Source organism: Somniosus microcephalus, chromosome 17 (assembly GCF_052327205.1).
Source record: "Somniosus microcephalus isolate GS21.2 chromosome 17, FLI_Smic_1.0, whole genome shotgun sequence".
Classification (NCBI taxonomy): Eukaryota; Metazoa; Chordata; class Chondrichthyes; order Squaliformes; family Somniosidae; genus Somniosus; species Somniosus microcephalus.
The window spans coordinates 3,056,733-3,077,472 of record NC_141003.1 but is presented as its reverse complement, the minus strand read 5'-3'; the positions used below and the strand labels follow the sequence as shown (position 1 = coordinate 3,077,472).

Below are 20,740 nucleotides of genomic sequence, written 5' to 3'. Positions count from 1 at the left end.
GCTCAGTACTGGGGAATGGGAGGGGCCCAGTAGGAACGGGAGGGGCTCAGTACTGGGGAATGGGAGAGGCCCAGTACTGGGGAATGGGAGGGGCCCAGTACTGGGGAATGGGAGGGGCTCGGTACTGGGGAATGGGAGGGGCTCAGTACTGGGGACTGGGGGGCCCCAGTACTGGGGAATGGGAGGGGCCCAGTACTGGGGAATGGGAGGGGCCCAGTACTGGGTAATGGGAGGGACTCAGTACTGGGGAATGGGAGGGGCTCAGTACTGGGGAATGGGAGGGGCTCAGTACTGGGGACTGGGGGGGGCCCAGTACTGGGGAATGGGAGGGTCGCAGTACTGGGGAATGGGAGTGGCTCAGTACTGGGGAATGGGAGGGGCTCAGGACTGGGGAATGGGAGGGGCTCAGTACTGGGGAATGGGAGGGGCCCGGTACTGGGGGAATGGGAGGGGCCAGTACTGTGGAATGGGAGGGGCTCAGTACTGCAGAATGGGAGGAGCTCATTACTGGGGAATGGGAGGGGCCCGGTACTGGGGGAATGGGAGGGGCCAGTACTGGGGAATGGGAGGGGCCCAGTACTGGAGAATGGGAGGAGCTCAGTACTGGGGAATGGGAGAGGCCCAGTACTGGGGAATGGGAGGGGCCCGGTACTGGGGAATGGGAGGGGCCCGGTACTGGGGAATGGGAGGGCTCGGTACTGGGGAATGGGAGGGGCCAGTACTGGGGAATGGGGGGGCTCGGTACTGGGGAATGGGAGGGGCCAGTACTGGGGAATGGGAGGGGCCAGTACTGGGGAATAGGAGGGGCCCAGTACTCGGGAATGGGGGGGCTCGGTACTGGGGAATGGGAGGGGCCCAGTACTGGGGTATGGGAGGGGCTCAGTACTGGGGAATGGGAGGGGCTCGGTACTGGGAAATGGGAGAGGCCCGGTACTGGGGAATGGGAGGGGCCCAGTACTGGGGAATGGGAGGGGCCAGTACTGGGGAATAGGAGGGGCCCAGTACTCGGGAATGGGAGGGGCCAGTACTGAGGAATGGGAGGGGCCCAGTACTGGGGAATGGGAGGGGCTCGGTACTGGGGAATGGGAGAGGCCCGGTACTGGGGAATGGGAGGGGCCCAGTACTGGGGAATGGGAGGGGCCCAGTACTGGGGAATGGGTTGGGCACGGTACTGGGGAATGGGAGGGGCCAGTACTGGGGAATGGGAGGGGCTCGGTTCTGGGGAATGGGAGGGGCCAGTACTGGGGAATGGGAGGGGCCAGTACTGGGGAATGGGAGGGGCGCAGTACTGGGGAATGGGAGGGGCTCAGTACTGGGGAATGGGAGGGGCCACGTACTGGGGAATGGGAGGGGCCCAGTACTGGGGAATGGGAGGGGCCCAGTACTGGGGAATGGGAGGGGCCCAGTACTGGGGAATGGGAGGGGCCCAGTACTGGGGAATGGGAGGGGCCCAGTACTGGGGAATGGGAGGGGCCCAGTACTGGGGAATAGGAGGGGCCCAGTACTGCGGGATGGGAGGGGCCCAGTACTAGGGAATGGGAGGGGCCCGGTACTGGGGAATGGGAGGGGCTCGGTACTGGGGAATGGGAGGGGCTCAGTACTGGGGAATGGGAGGGGCCCAGTACTGGGGAATGGGAGGGGCCCAGTACTGGGGAATGGGAGGGGCTCAGTACAGGGGAATGGGAGTGTCCCAGTACTGGGGAATGGGGGGGCTCGGTACTGGGGAATGGGAGTGGCTCAGTACTGGGGAATGGGAGGGGCTCAGGACTGGGGAATGGGAGGGGCTCAGTACTGGGGAATGGGAGGGGCTCAGTACTGGGGAATGGGAGGGGCTCAGTACTGGGGAATGGGTGGGGCCCAGTAGGAACGGGAGGGGCTCAGTACTGGGGAATGGGAGAGGCCCAGTACTGGGGAATGGGAGGGGCCCAGTACTGGGGAATGGGAGGGGCCCAGTACTGGGGAATGGGAGGGGCCCAGTACTGCGGAATGGGAGGGGCCCAGTACTGGGTAATGGGAGGGACTCAGTACTGGGGAATGGGAGGGGCTCAGTACTGGGGAATGGGAGGGGCTCAGTACTGGGGACTGGGGGGGGCCCAGTACTGGGGAATGGGAGGGGCCCAGTACTGGGTAATGGGAGGGGCCCAGTACTGGGGAATGGGAGGGACTCAGTACTGGGGAATGGGAGGGTCCCAGTACTGGAGAATGGGGGGGCTCGGTACTGGGGAATGTGAGTGGCTCAGTACTGGGGAATGGGAGGGGCTCAGGACGGGGGAATGGGAGGGGCTCAGTACTGGGGAATGGGAGGGGCTCAGTACTGGGGAATGGGAGGGGCTCAGTACTGGGGAATGGGAGGGGCCCGGTACTGGGGGAATGGGAGGGGCCAGTACTGTGGAATGGGAGGGGCTCAGTACTGGAGAATGGGAGGAGCTCAGTACTGGGGAATGGGAGGGGCCAGTACTGGGGAATGGGAGGGGCCCGGTACTGGGGAATGGGAGGGGCTCGGTACTGGGGAATGGGAGAGGCCCAGTACTGGGGAATGGGGGGGCTCAGTACTGGGGAATGGGAGGGGCCCAGTACTGGGGTATGGGAGGGGCTCAGTACTGGGGAATGGGAGGGGCTCGGTACTGGGAAATGGGAGAAGCCCAGTACTGGGGAATGGGAGGGCCTCAGTACTGGGGAATGGGAGGGGCCCAGTACTGGGGAATGGGAGGGGCCAGTACTGGGGAATGGGAGGGGCTCAGTACTGGGGAATGGGAGAGGCCCAGTACTGGGGAGTGGGAGGGGCTCAGTACTGGGGAATGGGAGGGGCTCAGTACTGGGGAATGGCAGAGGCCCAGTACTGGGGAATGAGAGGGGCCTGGTACTGGGGAATGGGAGAGGCCCAGTACTGGGGAATGGGAGGGGCCCGGTACTGGGGAATGGGAGGGGCCCGGTACTGGGGAATGGGAGGGGCTCAGTACTGGGGAATGGGAGGGGCCCGTTACTGGGGAATGGGAGGGGCCCAGTACTGGGGAATTGGAGAAGCCCGGTACTGGGGAATGGGAGGGGCTCAGTACTGGGGAATGGGAGGGGCTCAGTACTGGGGAATGGGAGAGGCCCAGTACTGGGGAATGGGAGGGGCCCAGCACTGGGGAATGGGAGGGGCCCGGTACTGGGGAATGGGAGGGGCCCAGTACTGGGGAATGGGAGGGGCCCAGCACTGGGGAATGGGAGGGGCCCGGTACTGGGGAATGGGAGGGGCTCGGTGACGTAAGAAAACTACTAGGCACTTGGTCAGAGTATTAAACAAGGCTTTAATCGACTGTTTCACAACATGGAAGTCTAGTTATCCTTCACTAGTTCCTGTTTACAAGATGTCCCTGAGGAAGATGGGCCCGTGCCCGAGTATTTATACTCTCCCTGGACATCGCCACCAGCAGGCCGCCCAGTATATTCCATAAGTCATTTCTACATGAATGGCACGATTTATGACATTCTTCCCGCCTGAAAAATTGGAAGTCCGGCGGCTTCTTTCTACCGAATTAGTCGGACTAAGAATACACACAGTCGTTTGGATGTCCGTCGTTGGCCGGAAGGCACGTCTCCTCAGATCGTGTCTTGGTCCCTGGGTCGCTTAGTTCGTACCGGCAGGCTGGCAGAGTCTGTGTCGCCTTGATCAACCTGAGGGGGACTGGAGAGATCGTGGCTCCGGGTATGGACCCCCACCGGTGCAGAGCTGGCTTCACCCTGCTCAGTAGTCGGTGACTGGCTTCGGGTGGCCATCCCACGGGGAGTGCTCTGTTGCCCGGGTTGATCCAGCGGAATAGCTGGCAGCTCCGTTGACGGCTCGGGTAGGGCGTCACCCAGAAGGTTGTGGGGGTCTGGAACTCACTGCCTGAAAGGGTGGTAGAGGGAGAAACCCTCATCACATTTAAAAAGTACTTGGATATGCGCTTGAAGTGCCGGAACCTGCAGGGCTACGGACCAAGAGCTGGAAAGTCGGACTAGGGTGGAGAGCTCTTTTATGGCCGGCACGGATGTGATGGGCCGAATAGCCTCCTTCTGTGCCATAAATTTCTATGATTCTATGATTCACCAGGGCACTAATCCCAGCCTGGTATATGTGGCGCCCGTCCCAACGGAACAGCTCCCTCTTTCCCCGGCACTAGTGCCAGTGCCCTATGAATCGAAACCCCTGTCTCCCACACCGCTCTTTGAGCCATGCATTTAATCTCTGATCTGTTTGATCCTAAGCCAATCTGCGTGTGACTCAGGTAACAATCCAGAGATTATTACCTTTGAGGTTCTGCTCATTAATTTGGACCCTAGCTCCTCAAACTCCCTCAACAGAACCTCATTCCTAGTTCTACCTATGTCATTGGTTCCTACGTGGACCCTGACAACTGGATCCTTCCCCTCCCACTCCAAGTTCTTCTCCAGCCGCGAGGAGATGTCTTTAACCCTGGCACCGGGCAGGCAAATCAGCCTTCAGGACTCCCGGTCGCAGCTGCAGAGAACAGTATCTATCCCCCTGACTATACTGTCCCCTACCACTGCAACATTCCTTTTCACTCCCCCTACATCAACTGCCTCCTGTATCATGGTGCTGTAGTCGAATTGCCCATCCTCCCTGCAGTCTTTGTTCTCACCCACACTCTGGTTGTTTTTCTCTCCATTCAGGGTTGATTTTTACCCCATTCAGGAATGATTTTCCCTCCTTTCAGGATTGTTCTGCTCCCCATTTCTCCAGGTTCTGGGCAGACACGTGCGTGACTTTGTGAACGGTTTGGACAATCTACATGAGTACCTGCGCTTCAGCTATCCCAAGGTCCAGCCCCCAACCTTCTTTTGCCAGGAGGAGTCAGCGACCGGAGTTACCCTTCACTACAGGTACCTGCAATGAACACTGTTTAAAATACAATACACACGCACTAAGTGGGCGAGAGGATGAGGTAGGTGAAGGATCTGAAACATAGAAAAGCAGAGTATTTTATAAATGGAGAGAGATTGGGAAATGTTGGTGTTCAGAGGGACCTGGGTGTCCTTGTACACGAATCACTGAAAGTTAACATGCAGGCACAGCAAGCAATTAGGAAAGCAAATGGTATGTTGGCCTTTATTACAAAGGGATTGGAGTAAAGAAGTCTTACTACAGTTATACAGGGCCTTGGTGAGACCACACTTGGAGTATTGTGTACAATTTTTGGTCTCCTTACCTAAGGACGGATATACTTGCCATTGAGGGAGTGCAACGAAGGTTTACCAGACTGATCCCTGGGATGGGGGGGATTGTCCTATGAGGAGAGATTGAGTAGACTAGGCCTACATTCACTAGGGTTTAGAAGAATGAGAGGTGATCTCATTGAAACATACAAAATTCTTACAGGGCTTGACAGGGTAGATGCAGGGAGGATGTTTCCCCCTGGCTGGGGAGTCTAGAACCAGGGGTCACAGTCTCAGAATAAAGGGTCGTCCATTAGGACTGAGATGAGAAATTTCTTCACTCAGAGGGTGGTGAATCTTTGGAATTCTCTACCCCAGAGGGCTGTGGAGGCTCAGTCGTTGAGTATATTCAAGGCTGAGAGCGATAGATTTTTGGATATTAAGGGAATCAAGGGATATGGGGATATTGCAGGAAAGTGGAGTTGAGGTAGAAGATCAGCCATGATCTTATTGAATGGGGGAGCAGGCTCAAAGAGCCGAATAGCCTACTTCTGCTCCTATTTCTTATGTTTTTATGTCATGTGTTACTGGTGTTAGGAGGATGATACAGGTGAAGGGTGTAATGATCAATAACATGTCATTCTAGAATAGTACACCAGGTGGAGCTATAGAGCTGTAGAACTGTATAGAGCTGTATATTTAGTTGAATGTGTTTAAGACTACACTACCCACAATGCACTAGGCTACCCAGAAGGCAGTAGTCAAGATGGCAGCCTGCACACATGCTGAATCTCTACAGATGCTGTACCTAGAGAACGTGTACTGAACAAATGACTAGCTAGAAGCTAGCTGTGTTCATAATAAGAATGTCTAGTTATTAATGAACATAACATGGTACCAGGATTGGTGAAGATCTGCTAAAAAATTGTGAAACGCGACATGGAGTCTTTGAAGCCACCAGGAGATTTGAATCTCACGGGAAATGGCGACTACAATTGGCGGACTTTCAAACAACAATTCGAACTCTACATTGCTGCCATCGGATTCGGTACGAAGCCAGATGCAAGAAAAATAGCGTTGCTGCTCACAGTTGCAGGCCCACAGGTGATAGAGGTATTTAATACATTTGTATTTAATCCAGAGGAGAACAGAGAAAATTTAGACGATGTGCTAAAGAAATTTGATACACATTGTTCTCCCAAAAAGAATGAAACCTATGAGAGGTATGTGTTCTGTTCAAGGACACAGCGGCAAAATGAGACTTTTGATAGCTTTGCGACTGATCTGAAACTGAAAGCACAGACATGTCATTTCTCTGAGCTGAAAGCATCCATGATTCGTGGCCAAATTGTGTTTGGTATTCATGATAAAAAGGTCAGGGAACATCTGTTGAGAGAAACTGAACTAACATTGGAAAATGCTGTGACAATATGCCAAGCCAGCGAGCTAGCTCAAAAGCATGCGAAGACTTTCAGTGAAATCAATAATGATGCGATTGTAGTAAGTGCTGCTGTCGGTGCTGTGTCCTACAAAGGGAAGAAACATGGGTGGAACAGAAATGAAAAGCAATCGGAGGAAGGAATTTTTAATTGTAAACACTGTGGTTACAAGCACCAGTTAAGACAATGCCCAGCGTTTGGAAAAATGTGCACAAAATGTCATGGAAAGAATCACTTTGCCAAACAATGCTTTTCAAAAGTAACAACAAAGAAAGGGCAACAAGTCAATATGATTGAGGACAATGATTTAAGTGAGACATTTTTTGTACGAATGGTGGCATGTGACAATGTCAAAAATGATACAGATAATGTGCAGCCCTCAGATATGGACAATGCTGAACATAACGTCAATGCAGTAAAAGAGGACAAATGGATGATCCCACTGCAGGTAAATGGAGCATTAGTTACATTGAAACTAGACACTGGGGCAAAAGCAAACTTAATCAGTATGAGTGACATTAAAAATATGAAAGAAAAGCCCAAAATACAGAAAAAGTCAGTACTACTGAAGGACTATAATGGACAGAAAATAGATAGCTTAGGTGTATGCAGACTTAAAGTGACAGTCAAAGACAAAGTGCATCTTCTCATGTTTTCTGTTGTGGCTGAAGGACTTGATTCACTACTAGGTGACAAAGCTTGTGAAGACTTAGAACTGGTCAAGAGAGTCTACCGTATAAACTGTGCCATAAGCAGACCAGATGACTCGATGGATTCTGTAGTAAATAATTTCCAGGATGTGTTCAAAGGATTTGGAGTTCTACCATTCCCTTACAAGATCCAGCTAAAGAGGATGCTCAGCCAGTGGTACATGCTCCACGAAGAGTTCCAGCACCCCTGCGTGACCGGCTCAAGAATGAACTGGACAGAATGACCACACTAGGAGTCATCAGGAAATTCGAAGAGCCAACAGACTGGGTTAGCTCCATGGTATGTGTAAAGAAAAAGAACAATGATCTAAGAATATGCATGGATCCAAAGGACTTAAATGCAAACATAAAACGTGAACACTACCAGATTCCCAAGCGAGAAGAAATCACCAGTGAAATGTCAGGTGCTTTACAAAGCTCGATGCCTCACAAGGATTTTGGCAACTAAAACTGGATGAAGAGAGCACCAAATACTGTACCTTCAACACACCATTTGGCAGGTATTGTTTCCTCAGAATGCCTTTCGGGATAATATCTGCATCTGAAATCTTTCATAGAGTGATGGAACACATAATTGGAGGTCTGGAAGGAGTTCGGGTCTATGTTGATGACATCATCATCTGGGGCTCCACACTGAAAGAACACAATGAGCGACTGACTAAAGTGCTGCAGAGCATACGCCGGAATGGACTGCAGCTCAACAAAGCCAAGTGTCAGTTTGGTGTCCAGGAAGTCACTTTCCTAGGAGATATTCTATCTGGTAAAGGAATAGAGCCAGATATGGAAAAAGTAAACGCCATACTCAAAATGCCCCGACCCACTGACAAAAAAGGAGTACTACGCATCATGGGGATGATAAACTTCATTGGAAAGTTCATTCCTAACTTGTCAGCCAAGACAGCCTGTCTGCGAGACCTGCTACATAAAACAAATGAGTTCGCATGGACAGAAAGACATGAACAAGAGTGAATGAACCTCAAAACAGTGCTGACAACCACACCTGTACTCACTTTCTTTGACCCAACAAAGAGAATCAAAGTGTCAACGGATGCATCAAAAGATAGCCTAGGCGCGGTCTTGCTACAAGCAGAGGGTGAAGATTGGAAGCCTGTTGCCTATGCCTCCAGTTCTATGACTGATACTGAGTGTCGATACGCCCAGATTGAAAAGGAATGTCTAGGCTTGGTAGTTGGACTAGAAAAGTTTCATGGCTACATATATGGACTTCCCACCTTCACAGTTGAGACAGACCATAGCCCACTGGTTGCCATCATAAAAAAAAATCTGAATGAGATGTCTCCAAGGATTCAATGACTCATGATGACGCTGCAAAGATATGACTTTGAACTGATCTACACACCAGGCAATTACATAGTGTTAACAGATGCACTATTCCGAGCACCCACAATGAGTCATGTGAGCTCTACTGAAGAAGACGTGGATGTTCATGTGAGTATGGTCACTGCTGCGCTGCCCGTGTCAGACGCAAAATCAAAGCAAATAGCAGAAGAAACAGTAAATGATACAGTATTACAAACAGTAATAGAGAACATTCATCATGGTTGGCCAAAAGGTTCCTGTCCAAAATATTTTCACATAACGTCAGAATTGAGTGTCTCAAGTGGACTATTACTAAAACAGAACAGAATAGTCATTCCACAGGCTCTATGTCAAGACATGCTCAAAAGGATTCATGAGGAACACCTCAGAATTGAAAAATGCAAAAGGAGAGCAAGAGACACTGTTTATTGGCCTGGCATAAATAAGGACATTGAGAACATGATAGGCATATGTGAGACATGTCAGAAACACCAAAACAAACAAACAAAGGAACCAATGATAGTAGCTAACTTACCAACAGCACCATGGCAAAAGGTTGGTATGAACCTCTTTCATTTAAATGGTAAAGAATATCTAATAGTGATTGACTACTATTCTAACTATCCTGAGATGGCGCTGCTCTCAAGCACATCAGCAAGCAGTGTCATAATGCATGTGAAATCCATCTTCGCCAGACATGGAATTCCCAGGATTGCTGTTAGCGACAATGGTCCATGCTTCAACTGTAAGGAGTGGCAACAGTTTGCAGCACAGTATGACTTTCAGCATATCACATCCAGTCCTTTGTATGCTCAGTCAAATGGTAAGGCAGAGAAAGGTGTTCAAGTTCTCAAGCAGCTACTGAAGAAAGCGACAGAAAGCAAGTCTGATCCTTATCTCGCCCTGCTGAGCTACCGAGCCTCACCTTTAGACTGTGGTTCTTCACCTGCTGAACTACTAATGGGTCGCAAGTTGCGCACCACGCTACCCTGCTGTGCAAAAGAACAGCAAAGTAAGGAACTAAGACAGAGACTTCAACTGTTAAAGCTGAAACAGAAATCATACTATGACAAATAATAATAATAATAATAATCAACTTTATTGTCATTGTTAGTGCACAAGTGCAGTACAACGAAATGTAGGCTTGCGGCTCCCGAGAGTGTACATTTAGATTAAGACATTTAAACATTCAACATACATTTGGATTGTAATACATTAACATAAACATAACCATAATAAAGTGCATTGGCAGATGTGCAGGCTTTAGAGTTTATTTGTGGAGTTCAGTAGGATGACAGCCCTGGGAAAGAAACTGTTCCTAAATCTGGTCGTACGGGTGCGAATGCATCTGCAGCGTCTCCCAGATGGCAGGAGGGCGAACAGACTGTGGCTGGGGTGGGTAGGGTCTTTGATGATGGACCAAAGCTCTAAAACCATTGACAAGGGATAATGTTGTCAGGATTGAGGATCCAGATGCATGGAACAGGAAAGCTACAGTTCTTGAGGAAGTACGACCAAGGTCATACACTGTTAGAACTGAGGAAGGACAGATTCTCAGGAGGAACCGCCGTTCCCTCCTGAAGACACAAGAAACTATCCAAGAGCAGATTGATGACAATGCTGCAACTGAATCTTGTCAATCACCTCCAGAACAATCTCATGAAAACACATCAGACTTACCTGTGTTGAGAAGATCCACACGTGAAGTAAAAAAGCCTGATCTTGGAGTATAAAGTAAAGCTTTGAAAATGTGTTGACTGTTGTGAAAATGTTTATGTTTATAGAGCACTAGCAAAAGTGTCACTGATATCATCTTTATAGTTTTTCTTGAAAGTTGATTGATGTTGATTTTGTTTACCTCAAAGAAAGGGGGATGTAATGATCAATAACATGTCATTCTAGTATAGTACGCCAGGTGGAGCTGTAGAGCTGTATATTTAGTTGAATGTGTTTAAGACAACACTACCCAAGATGCACTAGGCTACCCAGAAGGCAGCAGTCAAGATGGCAGCCTGCACAAATGCTGAATCTCGACAGATGCTGTACCTCGAGAACGTGTACTGAATAAATGACTAGCTAGAAGCTAGCTGTGTTCATAATAAGAATGTCTAGTTATTAATGAACACAACAAAGGGTAGGGGGTTACTGGTGTTAGGAGGATGATGCAGGTGAGGGATCGGGGTTTACTGGTCTAAGAGGAAGAGGTAGGTGAGGGGGTTGGGGAATGATTGGTTGTGTATAGAAATTAGTATAATTTGAGACAGTCCATTTCACATAAATTTTGGAAAAGTTGTGTTTGAGTGATCCTGAGTGAATGATCCTGTTCAATTGATTGAGTGAACCTGATTGAAGTCTCCACTTGTTGTGGACAGGAGTAAACGGAAAGGATACCTTCACTACGCCATGGGTCAGCTGCAACAGATGGGCAAGCAATTCTACGACACAGATATTCATGTGGAGCTGCTGTCTGAGCAGTCAGTGGGCGATTGCTCACACGTCACTATGAGGTAAGGGACCAGCAGGGAGGGGAGAGGAAGGGAAGGGTAGGGTAGGGAAGGGTAGGGAAGGGTAGGGAAGGGAAGGGAGGGAAGGGAAGGGAAGGGAGGGTAGGGAAGGGTAGGGTAGGGAAAGGAAGGGGATGGGAGGGAAGGGAAGGTAGGGTAGGGAAGGGAAGGGGACGGGAGGGTAGGGAAGGGTAGGGAAGGGAAGGGTAGGGAAGTGAGGGAAGGGAAGGGAAGGGAACGGAAGGGTAGGGAAGGGAAGGGTAGGGAAGGGTAGGGAAGGGGAGGGGGAGGGAAGGTAGGGAAGGGAAGGGAGGGGAGGGAAGGGAGGGGAGGGAAGGGAAGGGGAGGGAAGGGAAGGGTAGGGTAGGGAAGGGGCTGGGAGGGAAGGGTAGGGAAGGGAGGGAAGGGAAGCGAAGGCAGGGAAGGGAAGGTAGGGAAGGGAAGGGAAGGTGAGGGAAGGGGAGGGAAGGGAAGGGAAGGGTAGGGGAGCGGAGGAGGGGAGGGGTAGGGGAGGGAAGGGGAGGGAAGGGAAGGGGAGGTAGGGAAGGGGAGGGAAGGGAAGGGAAGGGGAGAGAAGGGAAGGGAAGGGGAGTGAAGGGAAGGGGAGGTAGGGAAGGGGAGGGAAGGGAAGGGAAGGGAAGGGGAGAGAAGCGAAGGGGAGGGAAGGGAAGGGGAGCGAAGGGAAGGGGAGGTAGGGAAGGGGAGGTAGGGAAGGGGAGGGAAGGGAAGGGAAGGGAAGGGGAGAGAAGGTAAGGGAAGGGAAGGTAGGGGAGGGAAGGGAGGGTAGTGAAGGGGAGGGGAGGGAAGGAAGGGGAGGGAAGGGAAGGGTCGGGAAGGGAAGGGAATGGTAGGGAAGGGAAGGGGAGGGGAGGGAAGGGAAGGGGAGGGGAGGGAAGGGAAGAGGGATGGGAGGGAAGGTAGGGAAGGGAAGGGGATGGGAGGGAAGGGAAGGTAGGGAAGGGGACGGGAGGGTAGGGAAGGGAAGGGAGGGAAGGGGAAGGGAGGGAAGGGGAAGGGAAGGGAAGGGAGGGAAGGGAAGGGGAGGTAGGGAAGGGAAGGGGAGGGAAGGGAAGGGAAGTGTAGGGAAGGGAAGGGAAGGGTAGGGTAGGGAAGGGGCTGGGAGGGTAGGTAGGGAAGGGAGGGGAGGGGAGGGAAGGGAGGGGTGGGAAGGGAAGGGTAGGGAAGGGAAGGGTAGGGAAGGGAAGGTAGGGAAGGGAAGGGAGGGAAGGGAAGCGAAGGCAGGGAAGGGGAGGGAAGGGGAGGGGAGGGGTAGGGGAGGGAAGGGAAGGGGAGGTAGGGAAGGGGAGGTAAGGGAAGGGGAGAGAAGGGAAGGGAAGGGGAGCGAAGGGGAGGTAGGGAAGGGTAGGGAAGGGAAGGGAAGGGGAGCGAAGGGGAGGTAGGGAAGGGGAGGGAAGGGAAGGGGAGAGAAGGGAAGGGAAGGGGCACGGAGGGAAGGGAAGGGAAGGTAGGGAAGGGGAGGGGAGGGTAGGGAAGGGAAGGGAAAGGTAGGGAAGGGGAGGGGATTGAAGGGAAGGGTAGGGAAGGGAAGGGAAGGGTAGGGAAGGGAAGGGTAGGGGAGGGAAGGGAAGGGGAGGGAAGGGAGGGGAGGGGAGGGAAGGGAGGGTAGGGAAGGGAAGGGAAGGGTAGGGAAGGGGAGGGGATTGAAGGGAAGGGTAGGGAAGGGAAGGGTAGGGTAGGGAAGGGGCTGGGAGGGAAGGGTAGGGAAGGGAGGGAAGGGAAGCGAAGGCAGGGAAGGGAAGGTAGGGAAGGGAAGGGAGGGAAGGGAAGCGAAGGCAGGGAAGGGGAGGGAAGGGGAGGGGAGGGGTAGGGGAGGGAAGGGAAGGGGAGGTAGGGAAGGGGAGGTAAGGGAAGGGGAGAGAAGGGAAGGGAAGGGGAGCGAAGGGGAGGTAGGGAAGGGTAGGGAAGGGAAGGGAAGGGGAGCGAAGGGGAGGTAGGGAAGGGGAGGGAAGGGAAGGGGAGAGAAGGGAAGGGAAGGGGCACGGAGGGAAGGGAAGGAAGGTAGGGAAGGGGAGGGGAGGGTAGGGAAGGGAAGGGAAAGGTAGGGAAGGGGAGGGGATTGAAGGGAAGGGTAGGGAAGGGAAGGGAAGGGTAGGGAAGGGAAGGGTAGGGGAGGGAAGGGAAGGGGAGGGAAGGGGAGGGGAGGGGAGGGAAGGGAGGGTAGGGAAGGGAAGGGAAGGGTAGGGAAGGGGAGGGGATTGAAGGGAAGGGTAGGGAAGGGAATGGTAGGGAAGACCAGGGGAGGGGAGGGAAGGGGAGGGGAGGGAAGGGGAGGGAAGGGGAGGGGAGGGGAGGGAAGGGAAAGGAAGGGGAGGGAAGTGTAGGGAAGGGTAGGGAAGGGAAGGGAAGGGGATGGGAGGGAAGGGAAGGGGCTGGGAGGGAAGGGAAGGTAGGGTAGGGAATGGAAGGGGACGGGAGGGAAGGGAAGGGTAGGGAAGGGAAGGGAAGGGAAGGGGCTGGGAGGGAAGGGAAGGGTAGGGAAGGGAAGGGGAAGGGTAGGGAAGGGAAGGGGAGGGGCTGGGAGGGAAGGTAGTGAAGGAAGGGTAGGGAAGGGTAGGGAAGGGAAGGGTAGGGAAGGTAGGGAAGGGAAGGTAGGGAAGGGAAGGGAAGGAAGGGAAGGGTAGGGAAGGGGCTTGGAGGGAAGGTAGGGAAGGGAAGGGAAGGTAGGGAAGGGAAGGTAGGGAAGGGAAGCGAAGGCAGGGAAGGGAAGGGAAGGTAGGGAAGGGAAGGGAAGTGTAGGGGAGGGAAGTGGAGGGGAGGGTTAGGGGAGGGTTAGGGAATGGGAGGTAGGGAAGGGGAGGGGAGGGGAGGGGAGGGAAGGGGAGGTAGGGAAGGGGAGGGAAGGGAAGGGAAGGGGATGGAAGGGAAGGGAAGGGGAGGGAAGGGAAGGGGAGAGAAGGGAAGGGGAGCGAAGGGGAGGGAAGGGAAGGGAAGGGAAGGTAGGGAAGGGGAGGGGAGGGAAGGGAACGGTAGGGAAGGGGAGGGGATTGAAGGGAAGGGAAGGGTAGGAAGGGAAGGGGAGGGAAGGGAAGGGAAGGGTACGGAAGGGGAGGGGAGGGAAGGGGAGGGAAGGGAAGGGTAGGGAATGGAAGGGTAGGGTAGGGAAGGGGAGGGAAGGGAAGGGTAGGGAAGGGTAGGGAAGGGAAGGGGAGGGTAGGGAAAGGTAGGGAAGAGGATGGGAGGGAAGGTAGGGAAGGGAAGGGAAGTGAAGGGAAGGTTAGGGAAGGGAAGTGAAGGGAAGGGAAGGGAAAGGTAGGGTAGAGAAGGGAACGGAAGGGTAGGAAAGGGAATGGAAGGGAAGGGTGGGAAGGGTAGGGAAGGGTAGGGAAGGGAAGGGTAGGGGAGGGGAGGGAAGGGGAGGGGAGGGAAGGGAAGGGGAGGGAAGGTAGGGAAGGGGGGAAGGGAAGGGAAGGTGAGGGAAGGGGAGGGAGGGGAGGGAAGGGAAGTGTAGGGAAGGGTAGGGAAGGGAAGGGTAGGGAAGGGAAGGGTAGGGAAGGGTAGGGAAGGGTAGGGTAGGGAAGGGTAGGGAAGGGAAGGGAAGGGTAGGGAAGGGAAGGGAGGGAAGGTAGTGAAGGGGAGGGAAGGGGAGGGGAGGGAAGGGAAGGGGAGGGGAGGGAAGGGAAAAGTGGAAAAGGGAAGGGAAGGTACGGAAGGGAAGGTAGGGAAGGGAAGGGGAGGGAAGGGGACGGAAGGGATGGTGGGGGAGTGTAGGGGAGGGAAGGGTAGGGAAGGGGAGGGAAGAGAAGGGAAGGTTACGGAAGGGAAGTGAAGGGAAGGGTAGGGAAGGGAAGAGTAGGGAAGGGAAGTGAAGTGAAGGGTAGGGAAGGGGCGTGTAGGGAAGGGTAGGGAAGGGAAGGGTAGGGAAGGGAAGGGAAGTGAAGGGAAGGGTAGAGAAGGGAAGGGAAGAGTAGGGAATGGAAGGGTAGGGAAGGGAAGGGTAGGGAAGGGAAGGGAACGTAGGGAAGGGAAGGGAAGGGAAGGGTAGAGAAGGGAAGGGAAGAGTAGGGAAGGGAAGGGTAGGGTAGGGAAGGGAGGGGATTGAAGGGAAGTGTAGGGAAGGGAAGGGTAGGGGAGGGGAGGGAAGGGAAGGGGAGTGAAGGGGGAGGGGAGGGGAGGGAAGGGAAGGGAGGGTAGGGAAGGGAAAGGAAGGGAGGGTAGGGAAGGGAAGGGAAGGGAAGGGAAGGGTAGGGAAGGGGAGGGGATTGAAGGGAGGGTAGGGAAGACCAGGGGAGGGAAGGGGGAGGGAAGGGGAGGGAAGGGGAGGGAAGGGAAGGGATGGGATGGTGGAAGGGTAGGGAAGGGGAAGGGAAGGGGGATGGGAGGGAAGGGAAGGGGATGGGAGGGAAGGGAAGGGGACGGGAGGGTAGGGAAGGGTAGGGTAGGGATGGGAAGGGAAGGGAAGGAGGGAAGAGAAGGGGCTGGGAGTGAAGGGAAGGGTAGGGTAGGGAAGGGAAGGGGAGGGGCTGGGAGGGAAGGTAGGGAAGGAAGGGTAGGGTAGGGAAGGGGAGGGAAGGGAAGGTAGGGAAGGGAAGGGAAGGACGGGAAGGGTAGGGTAGGGAAGGGGCTGGGAGGGAAGGTCGGTAGGTAGGTAAGGGAAGCGAAGGCAGGGAAGGGAAGGGAAGGGAAGGAAGGGAAGGGATGGGTAGGAAGGGAAGGGAAGGGTAGGGAAGGGTAGGGGAGGGAAGGGGGAGGGGAGGGTTAGGGGAGGGGAGGGAAGGGAAGGGGAGGTAGGGAAGGGGAGGGAAGGGGAGGGGAGGGAAGGGGAGGGAAGGGAGGGAGGAAGGGAAGGGAAGGGAGAGAAGGGAAGGGAAGGGGAGAGAAGGGAAGGGAAGGGGAGCGAAGGGGAGGGAAGGGAAGGGAAGGGAAGGTAGGGAAGGGGAGGGGAGGGAAGGGAGGGTAGGAAAGGGGAGGGAAGGGAAGGGAACGGTAGGGAAGGGGAGGGGATTGAAGGGAAGGTTAGGGAAGGGAAGTGAAGGGAAGGGAAGGGAAAGGTAGGATAGAGAAGGGAATGGAAGGGTAGGAAGGGAATGGAAGGGAAGGGTGGAAGGGTAGGGAAGGGAAGGGTAGGGAAGGGGAGGGAGGGAAGGGTAGGGAAGGGGAGGGGAGGGAAGGGAAGGGGAGGGAAGGTAGGGAAGGGGAGGGAAGGGAAGGGAAGGGTAGGGAAGGGAAGTGTAGGGAAGGGTAGGGAAGGGTAGGGAAGGGAAGGGTACGGAAGGGGAGGGGAGGTAAGGGGAGGGGAGGAGGGGAGGGAGGGAAGGGGAGGGAAGGGAAGGGAAGGGGAGGGAAGGGAAGGGTAGGGAAGGGAAGGGAAGGGTAGGGAAGGGAAGGGTAGGGAAGGGAAGGGGGACGGGTAGGGAAAGGTAGGGAGAGGATGGGAGGGAAGGTAGGGAGGGAAGTGAAGGGAAGGTTAGGGAAGGGAAGTGAAGGGAAGGTAGGGAAGGGTAGGAAGGAAGGGAAGGGAATGGAAGGGTAGGAAGGGAATGGAAGGGAAGGGTGGGAAGGGTAGGGAAGGGAAGGGTAGGGAAGGGGAGGGGAGGGAAGGGTAGGGAAGGGGAGGGAGGGAAGGGAAGGGGAAGGGAGGTAGGGAAGGGGAGGGAGGGAAGGGGAAGGGGTGGGAAGGGAGGGAAGGGTAGGGAAGGGTAGGGTGGGGGAAGGGAAGGGTAGGGTAGGGGAGGGAAGGGAAGGGTAGGGAGGGAAGGGGAGGGAGGGAAGGGAAGGGAAGGGAAGGGAAGGGTGGAAGGGAAGGGAAGGGGGAAGGAGGGAAGGGGAAGGGAGGGAGGGGAGGGGAGGGGGAGGGAAGGGAAGGGAGAGGGGAGGGAAGGGAGGGAGGGATGGGAAGGGAGGGAAGGGAAGGGTAGGGGAGGGAAGGGGAGGGGAGGGAAGGGAATGGGAGGGAGGGAAGGGTAGGGATGGGAAGGGAGGGAGAGGGAAGGGTAGGGGAGGGGAGGGGAGGGAAGGGGGAGAGAAGGGAAGGGAAGGGGAGGGAAGGGAGGGGAGGGAGGGAAGGGTGAGGGAAGGGAAGGGGTGGGAGGGAAGGGAAGGGGAGGGAAGGGTAGGGAAGGGAGGGGAGGGGAGGGGAGGGGTGGGGAGGGAAGGGGAAGGGTAGGGAAGGGAAGGGTAGGGTAGGGAAGGGTAGGGGAGGGGAAGGGTAGGGGAGGGAGGGTGGAGGGGAGGGAGGGAGGGAAGGGAAGGGTAGGGTAGGGAGGGTTGGGAAGGGAGGGGATTGAGGGAGGGAAGGGAGGGAGGGAAGGGAGGGTAGGGAGGGGATGGGAAGGGAAGGGTGTCGGGGAGGGTAGGGAAGGGTAGGGGGGAAGGGATGGTAGGGAGGGTAGGGTGGAGGGTAGGGTAGGGTAGGGGAGGGGAAGGGTAGGGAAGGGGAAGGGGTGGGAAGGGATGGGGAGGGGTAGGGAAGGGAAGGGTAGGGAAGAAGGGTAGGGTAGGGAAGGGTAGGGAAGGGAAGGGTAGGGAAGGGAAGGTGGAGGATGGGGAGGGGAGGGTGGGGAGGGAAGGGGTAGGGTAGGGAAGGGTAGGGTAGGGAAGGGAAGGGTGGTGAGGGGAGGGAAGGGGTGAGGGGAGGGAAGGGAAGGGGAGGGAGGGAGGGAATGGAGGAGGGTAGGGGAAGGGAGGGATGGGATGGGTGTAGGGAGGGGAGGGGAGGGAAGGGAGGGGAAGGGTAGGGTAGGGGAGGGAAGGGATGGGAGGGGAGGGGTGGAAGGGGAGGGAAGGGGAGGGAAGGGGAGGGAAGGGTAGGGAGGGATGGTAGGGAAGGGGAGGGAAGGGAGGGGAAGGGGAGGGTAGGGGAGGGATGTGGAGTGGAAGGGGAGGGAAGGGGAGGGAAGGGAAGGGTGGGGAGGGAAGGTGGGGGGAGGGGTTGGGTTGGGAAGGGGGAGGGGAGGGGAGGGAGGATGGGTAGGGAGGGGTGGGGAAGGGAAGGGGAGGGGAGGGAAGGGGAGGGAGGGGAGGGGAGGGAAGGGGAGGGGAGGGAAGGGATGGGAGGGGAGGGAAGGGAAGGGTAGTGGTAGGGGAGGGAAGGGAAGGGTAGGGAAGGGGGGGGAGGGATGGGGAGGAAGGTGGGAAGGGGAGGGAAGGGTAGGGTGGGAATGGGTAGGGAAGGTTAGGGAAGGGAAGGGGAGGGAAGGGAAGGGGTTGGGAGGGAGGTAGGGAGGTAGTGAAGGGTAGGAAAGGGGAAGGGGAGGGCAGGCTAGGGAGGGAAGGGAATGGGAGGGTAGGGAAGGGAAGGGTAGGGAATGGAAGGGATGGGAAGGGAAGGAAGGGAAGGGAAGGACATGGTAGGGAAGGAAAGGGTAGGGAAGGGTAGGGAAGGGAAGGGAAGGGGAGGGAAGGGAAGGGGAGGGAAGGGTAGGGAAGGGAAGTGGAGGGGAGGGAAGGGAAGGGGAGCGAAGGGAAGGGGAGGGAAGGGGAGGGGAGGGAAGGGTAGGGAAGGGGAGGGAAGGGAAGGGAAGGGGATGGGAGGGAAGGGAAGGGGATGGGAGGGAAGGGAAGGTAGGGTAGGGAAGGGAAGGGGACGGGAGGGTAGGGAAGGGTAGGGGAGGGGAGCGGATCGGAAGGGAAGGGGAGGGAAGGGAAGGGAAGGTAGGGAAGGGTAGGGAAGGGAAGGAGGGAAGGGAAGGGGCTGGGAGGGAAGGGAAGGGTAGGGTTGGGAAGGGAAGGGAAGGGGCTGGGAGGGAAGGTAGGGAGGGAAGGGTAGGGTAGGGAAGGGAAGGGGAGGGAAGGGAAGGGTAGGGAGGTAGGGAAGGGAAGGTAGGGAAGGGAAGGGAAGGTAGGGAAGGGAAGGGTAGGGTAGGGAAGGAGCTGGGAGGGAAGGTAGGGAAGGGAAGGGAAGGTAGGGAAGGGAAGCGAAGGCAGGGAAGGGGAGGGAAGGAAGGGAAGGGAAGGGAAGGTAGCGAAGGGAAGGGAAGGTGAGGGAAGGGGAGGGAAGGGAAGGGTAGGGAGGGGAGGGAAGGGGAGGTAGGGAAGGGAAGGGGAGGGGGAGGGGAAGGAAGGGGAGGTAGGGAAGGGGAGGGAAGGGAAGGGAAGGAAGGGAGGGTAGGAAAGGGGAGGGAAGGGAGGGTAGGAAAGGGGAGGGATGGGAAGGGGAGGGAAGGGAAGGGTAGGGTAGGGAAGGGAAGGGAAAGGTAGGGTAGAGAAGGGAACGGAAGGGTAGGAAAGGGAATGGAAGGGAAGGGTGGGAAGGGTAGGAAAGGGAAGGGTAGGGGAGGGAAGGGAAGGGGAGGGAAGGTAGGGAAGGCGAGGGAAGGTAGGGAAGGGGAGGGAAGGGAAGGGAAGGTGAGGGAGGGAAGGGAAGGGTAGGGAAGGGAAGGGTAGGGAAGGGAAGTGTAGGGAAGGGTAGGGAAGGGAAGGGTAGGAAGGGAAGGGTAGGGAAGGGGATGGAAAGGAAGGGGAGGGAAGGGAAGGGGAGGGAAGGGAAGGGTAGGGAAGGGGAGGGTAGGGAAGGGGAGGGGAGGAAGGGTAGGGAAGGGAAGGGGAGGGAAGGGGAGAGAAGTGAAGGGGAGGGAAGGGGAGGGAAGGGTAGGGAAGGGGAGGGAAGGGAAGGAAGGGAAGGGTGGGAAGGGTAGGGAAGGGGAGGGAAGGTAGGGAAGGGGAGGGAAGGGGAGGGGAGGGAAGGGAAGGGAAGGGGAGGGAAGGGAAGGGGAGGGGAGGGAAGGGAAGCGTGGAAAAGGGAACGGAAGGTAGGGAAGCGAAGGTAGGGATGGGAAGGGAAGGGAAGGGGATGGAAGGGAAAGGTAGGGGAGGGAAGGGTAGGGGAGGGAAGGGATGGGTAGGGGAGGGAAGGGAAGGGAAGGCAGGAAGGGAAGGGTAGGGAAGGGGAGGGTAGGGGAGGGAAGGGAAGGGTAGTGAAAGAAAGGGTAGGGAAGGGAAGGGAATGGTGGTGAGGGGAGCGAAGGGGAGGGAAGGGAAGGGGAGGGAAGGGAAGGGAGGGAAGGGAAGGGAAGGGTAGGGAAGGGAGGGGAGGGGAGGGAGGGGAGGGAAGGGAAGGGAGGGGAGGAAGGGAAGGGAATGATAGGGAAGGGAAGGAAGGGAAGGTAGGGAAGGGGATGGAAGAGAAGGGAAGGGTAGGGGAGGGAAGGGAAGGGTAGGGAAGGGAAGGGAAGTGGAGGGGAGGGGAGGGAAGGGTAGTGGAGGAAAGGGTAGGGAAGGGAAGGGAATGGTGGTGAGGGGAGGGAAGGGAAGGGGAGGGAAGGGGAGGGAAGGGAAGGGAAGGGAAGGTAGGGAAAGGGAGTGTAGGGAAGGGGAGGGAAGGGAAGGGAAGGGTCGGGAAGGGGAGGGGATTGAAGGGAAGTGTAGGGAAGGGGAGGGAAGGGGAGGGAAGGGAAGGGGACGGGAGGGTAGGGAAGGGTAGGGAAGGGAAGGGTAGGGGAGGGGAGGGGAAGGGAAGGGGAGGGAAGGGAAGGGAAGGTAGGGAAGGGAAGGTAGGGAAGAAAAGGGAAGGGAAGGGGCTGGGAGGGAAGGGAAGGGGCTGCGAGGGGAGGGAAGGGTATGGTTGGGAAGGGAAGGGAAGGGGCTGGGAGGGAACGTAGGGAAGGAACGGTAGGGAAGGAAGGGGAGGGAAGGGAAGGGAAGGGAAGGGTAGGGAAGGGAAGGGAAG

At 56.2% G+C, this 20,740-nt stretch overlaps 1 protein-coding gene across 1 annotated transcript in view; it reads left to right on the top strand.

Annotated features, from left to right (window-relative positions):
- The window catches only part of LOC147105448 (soluble guanylate cyclase 88E-like), a 197,569-nt gene that overhangs the window by 30,581 nt on the left and 146,248 nt on the right, over positions 1-20,740 (top strand). The window contains exons 2-3 of the mRNA XM_086010904.1: positions 4,730-4,869; positions 10,984-11,089. Of these exons, the coding sequence (XP_085867030.1) occupies positions 4,730-4,869; positions 10,984-11,089 (246 nt within the window). The remainder of the gene's footprint in view (positions 1-4,729; positions 4,870-10,983; positions 11,090-20,740) is intronic.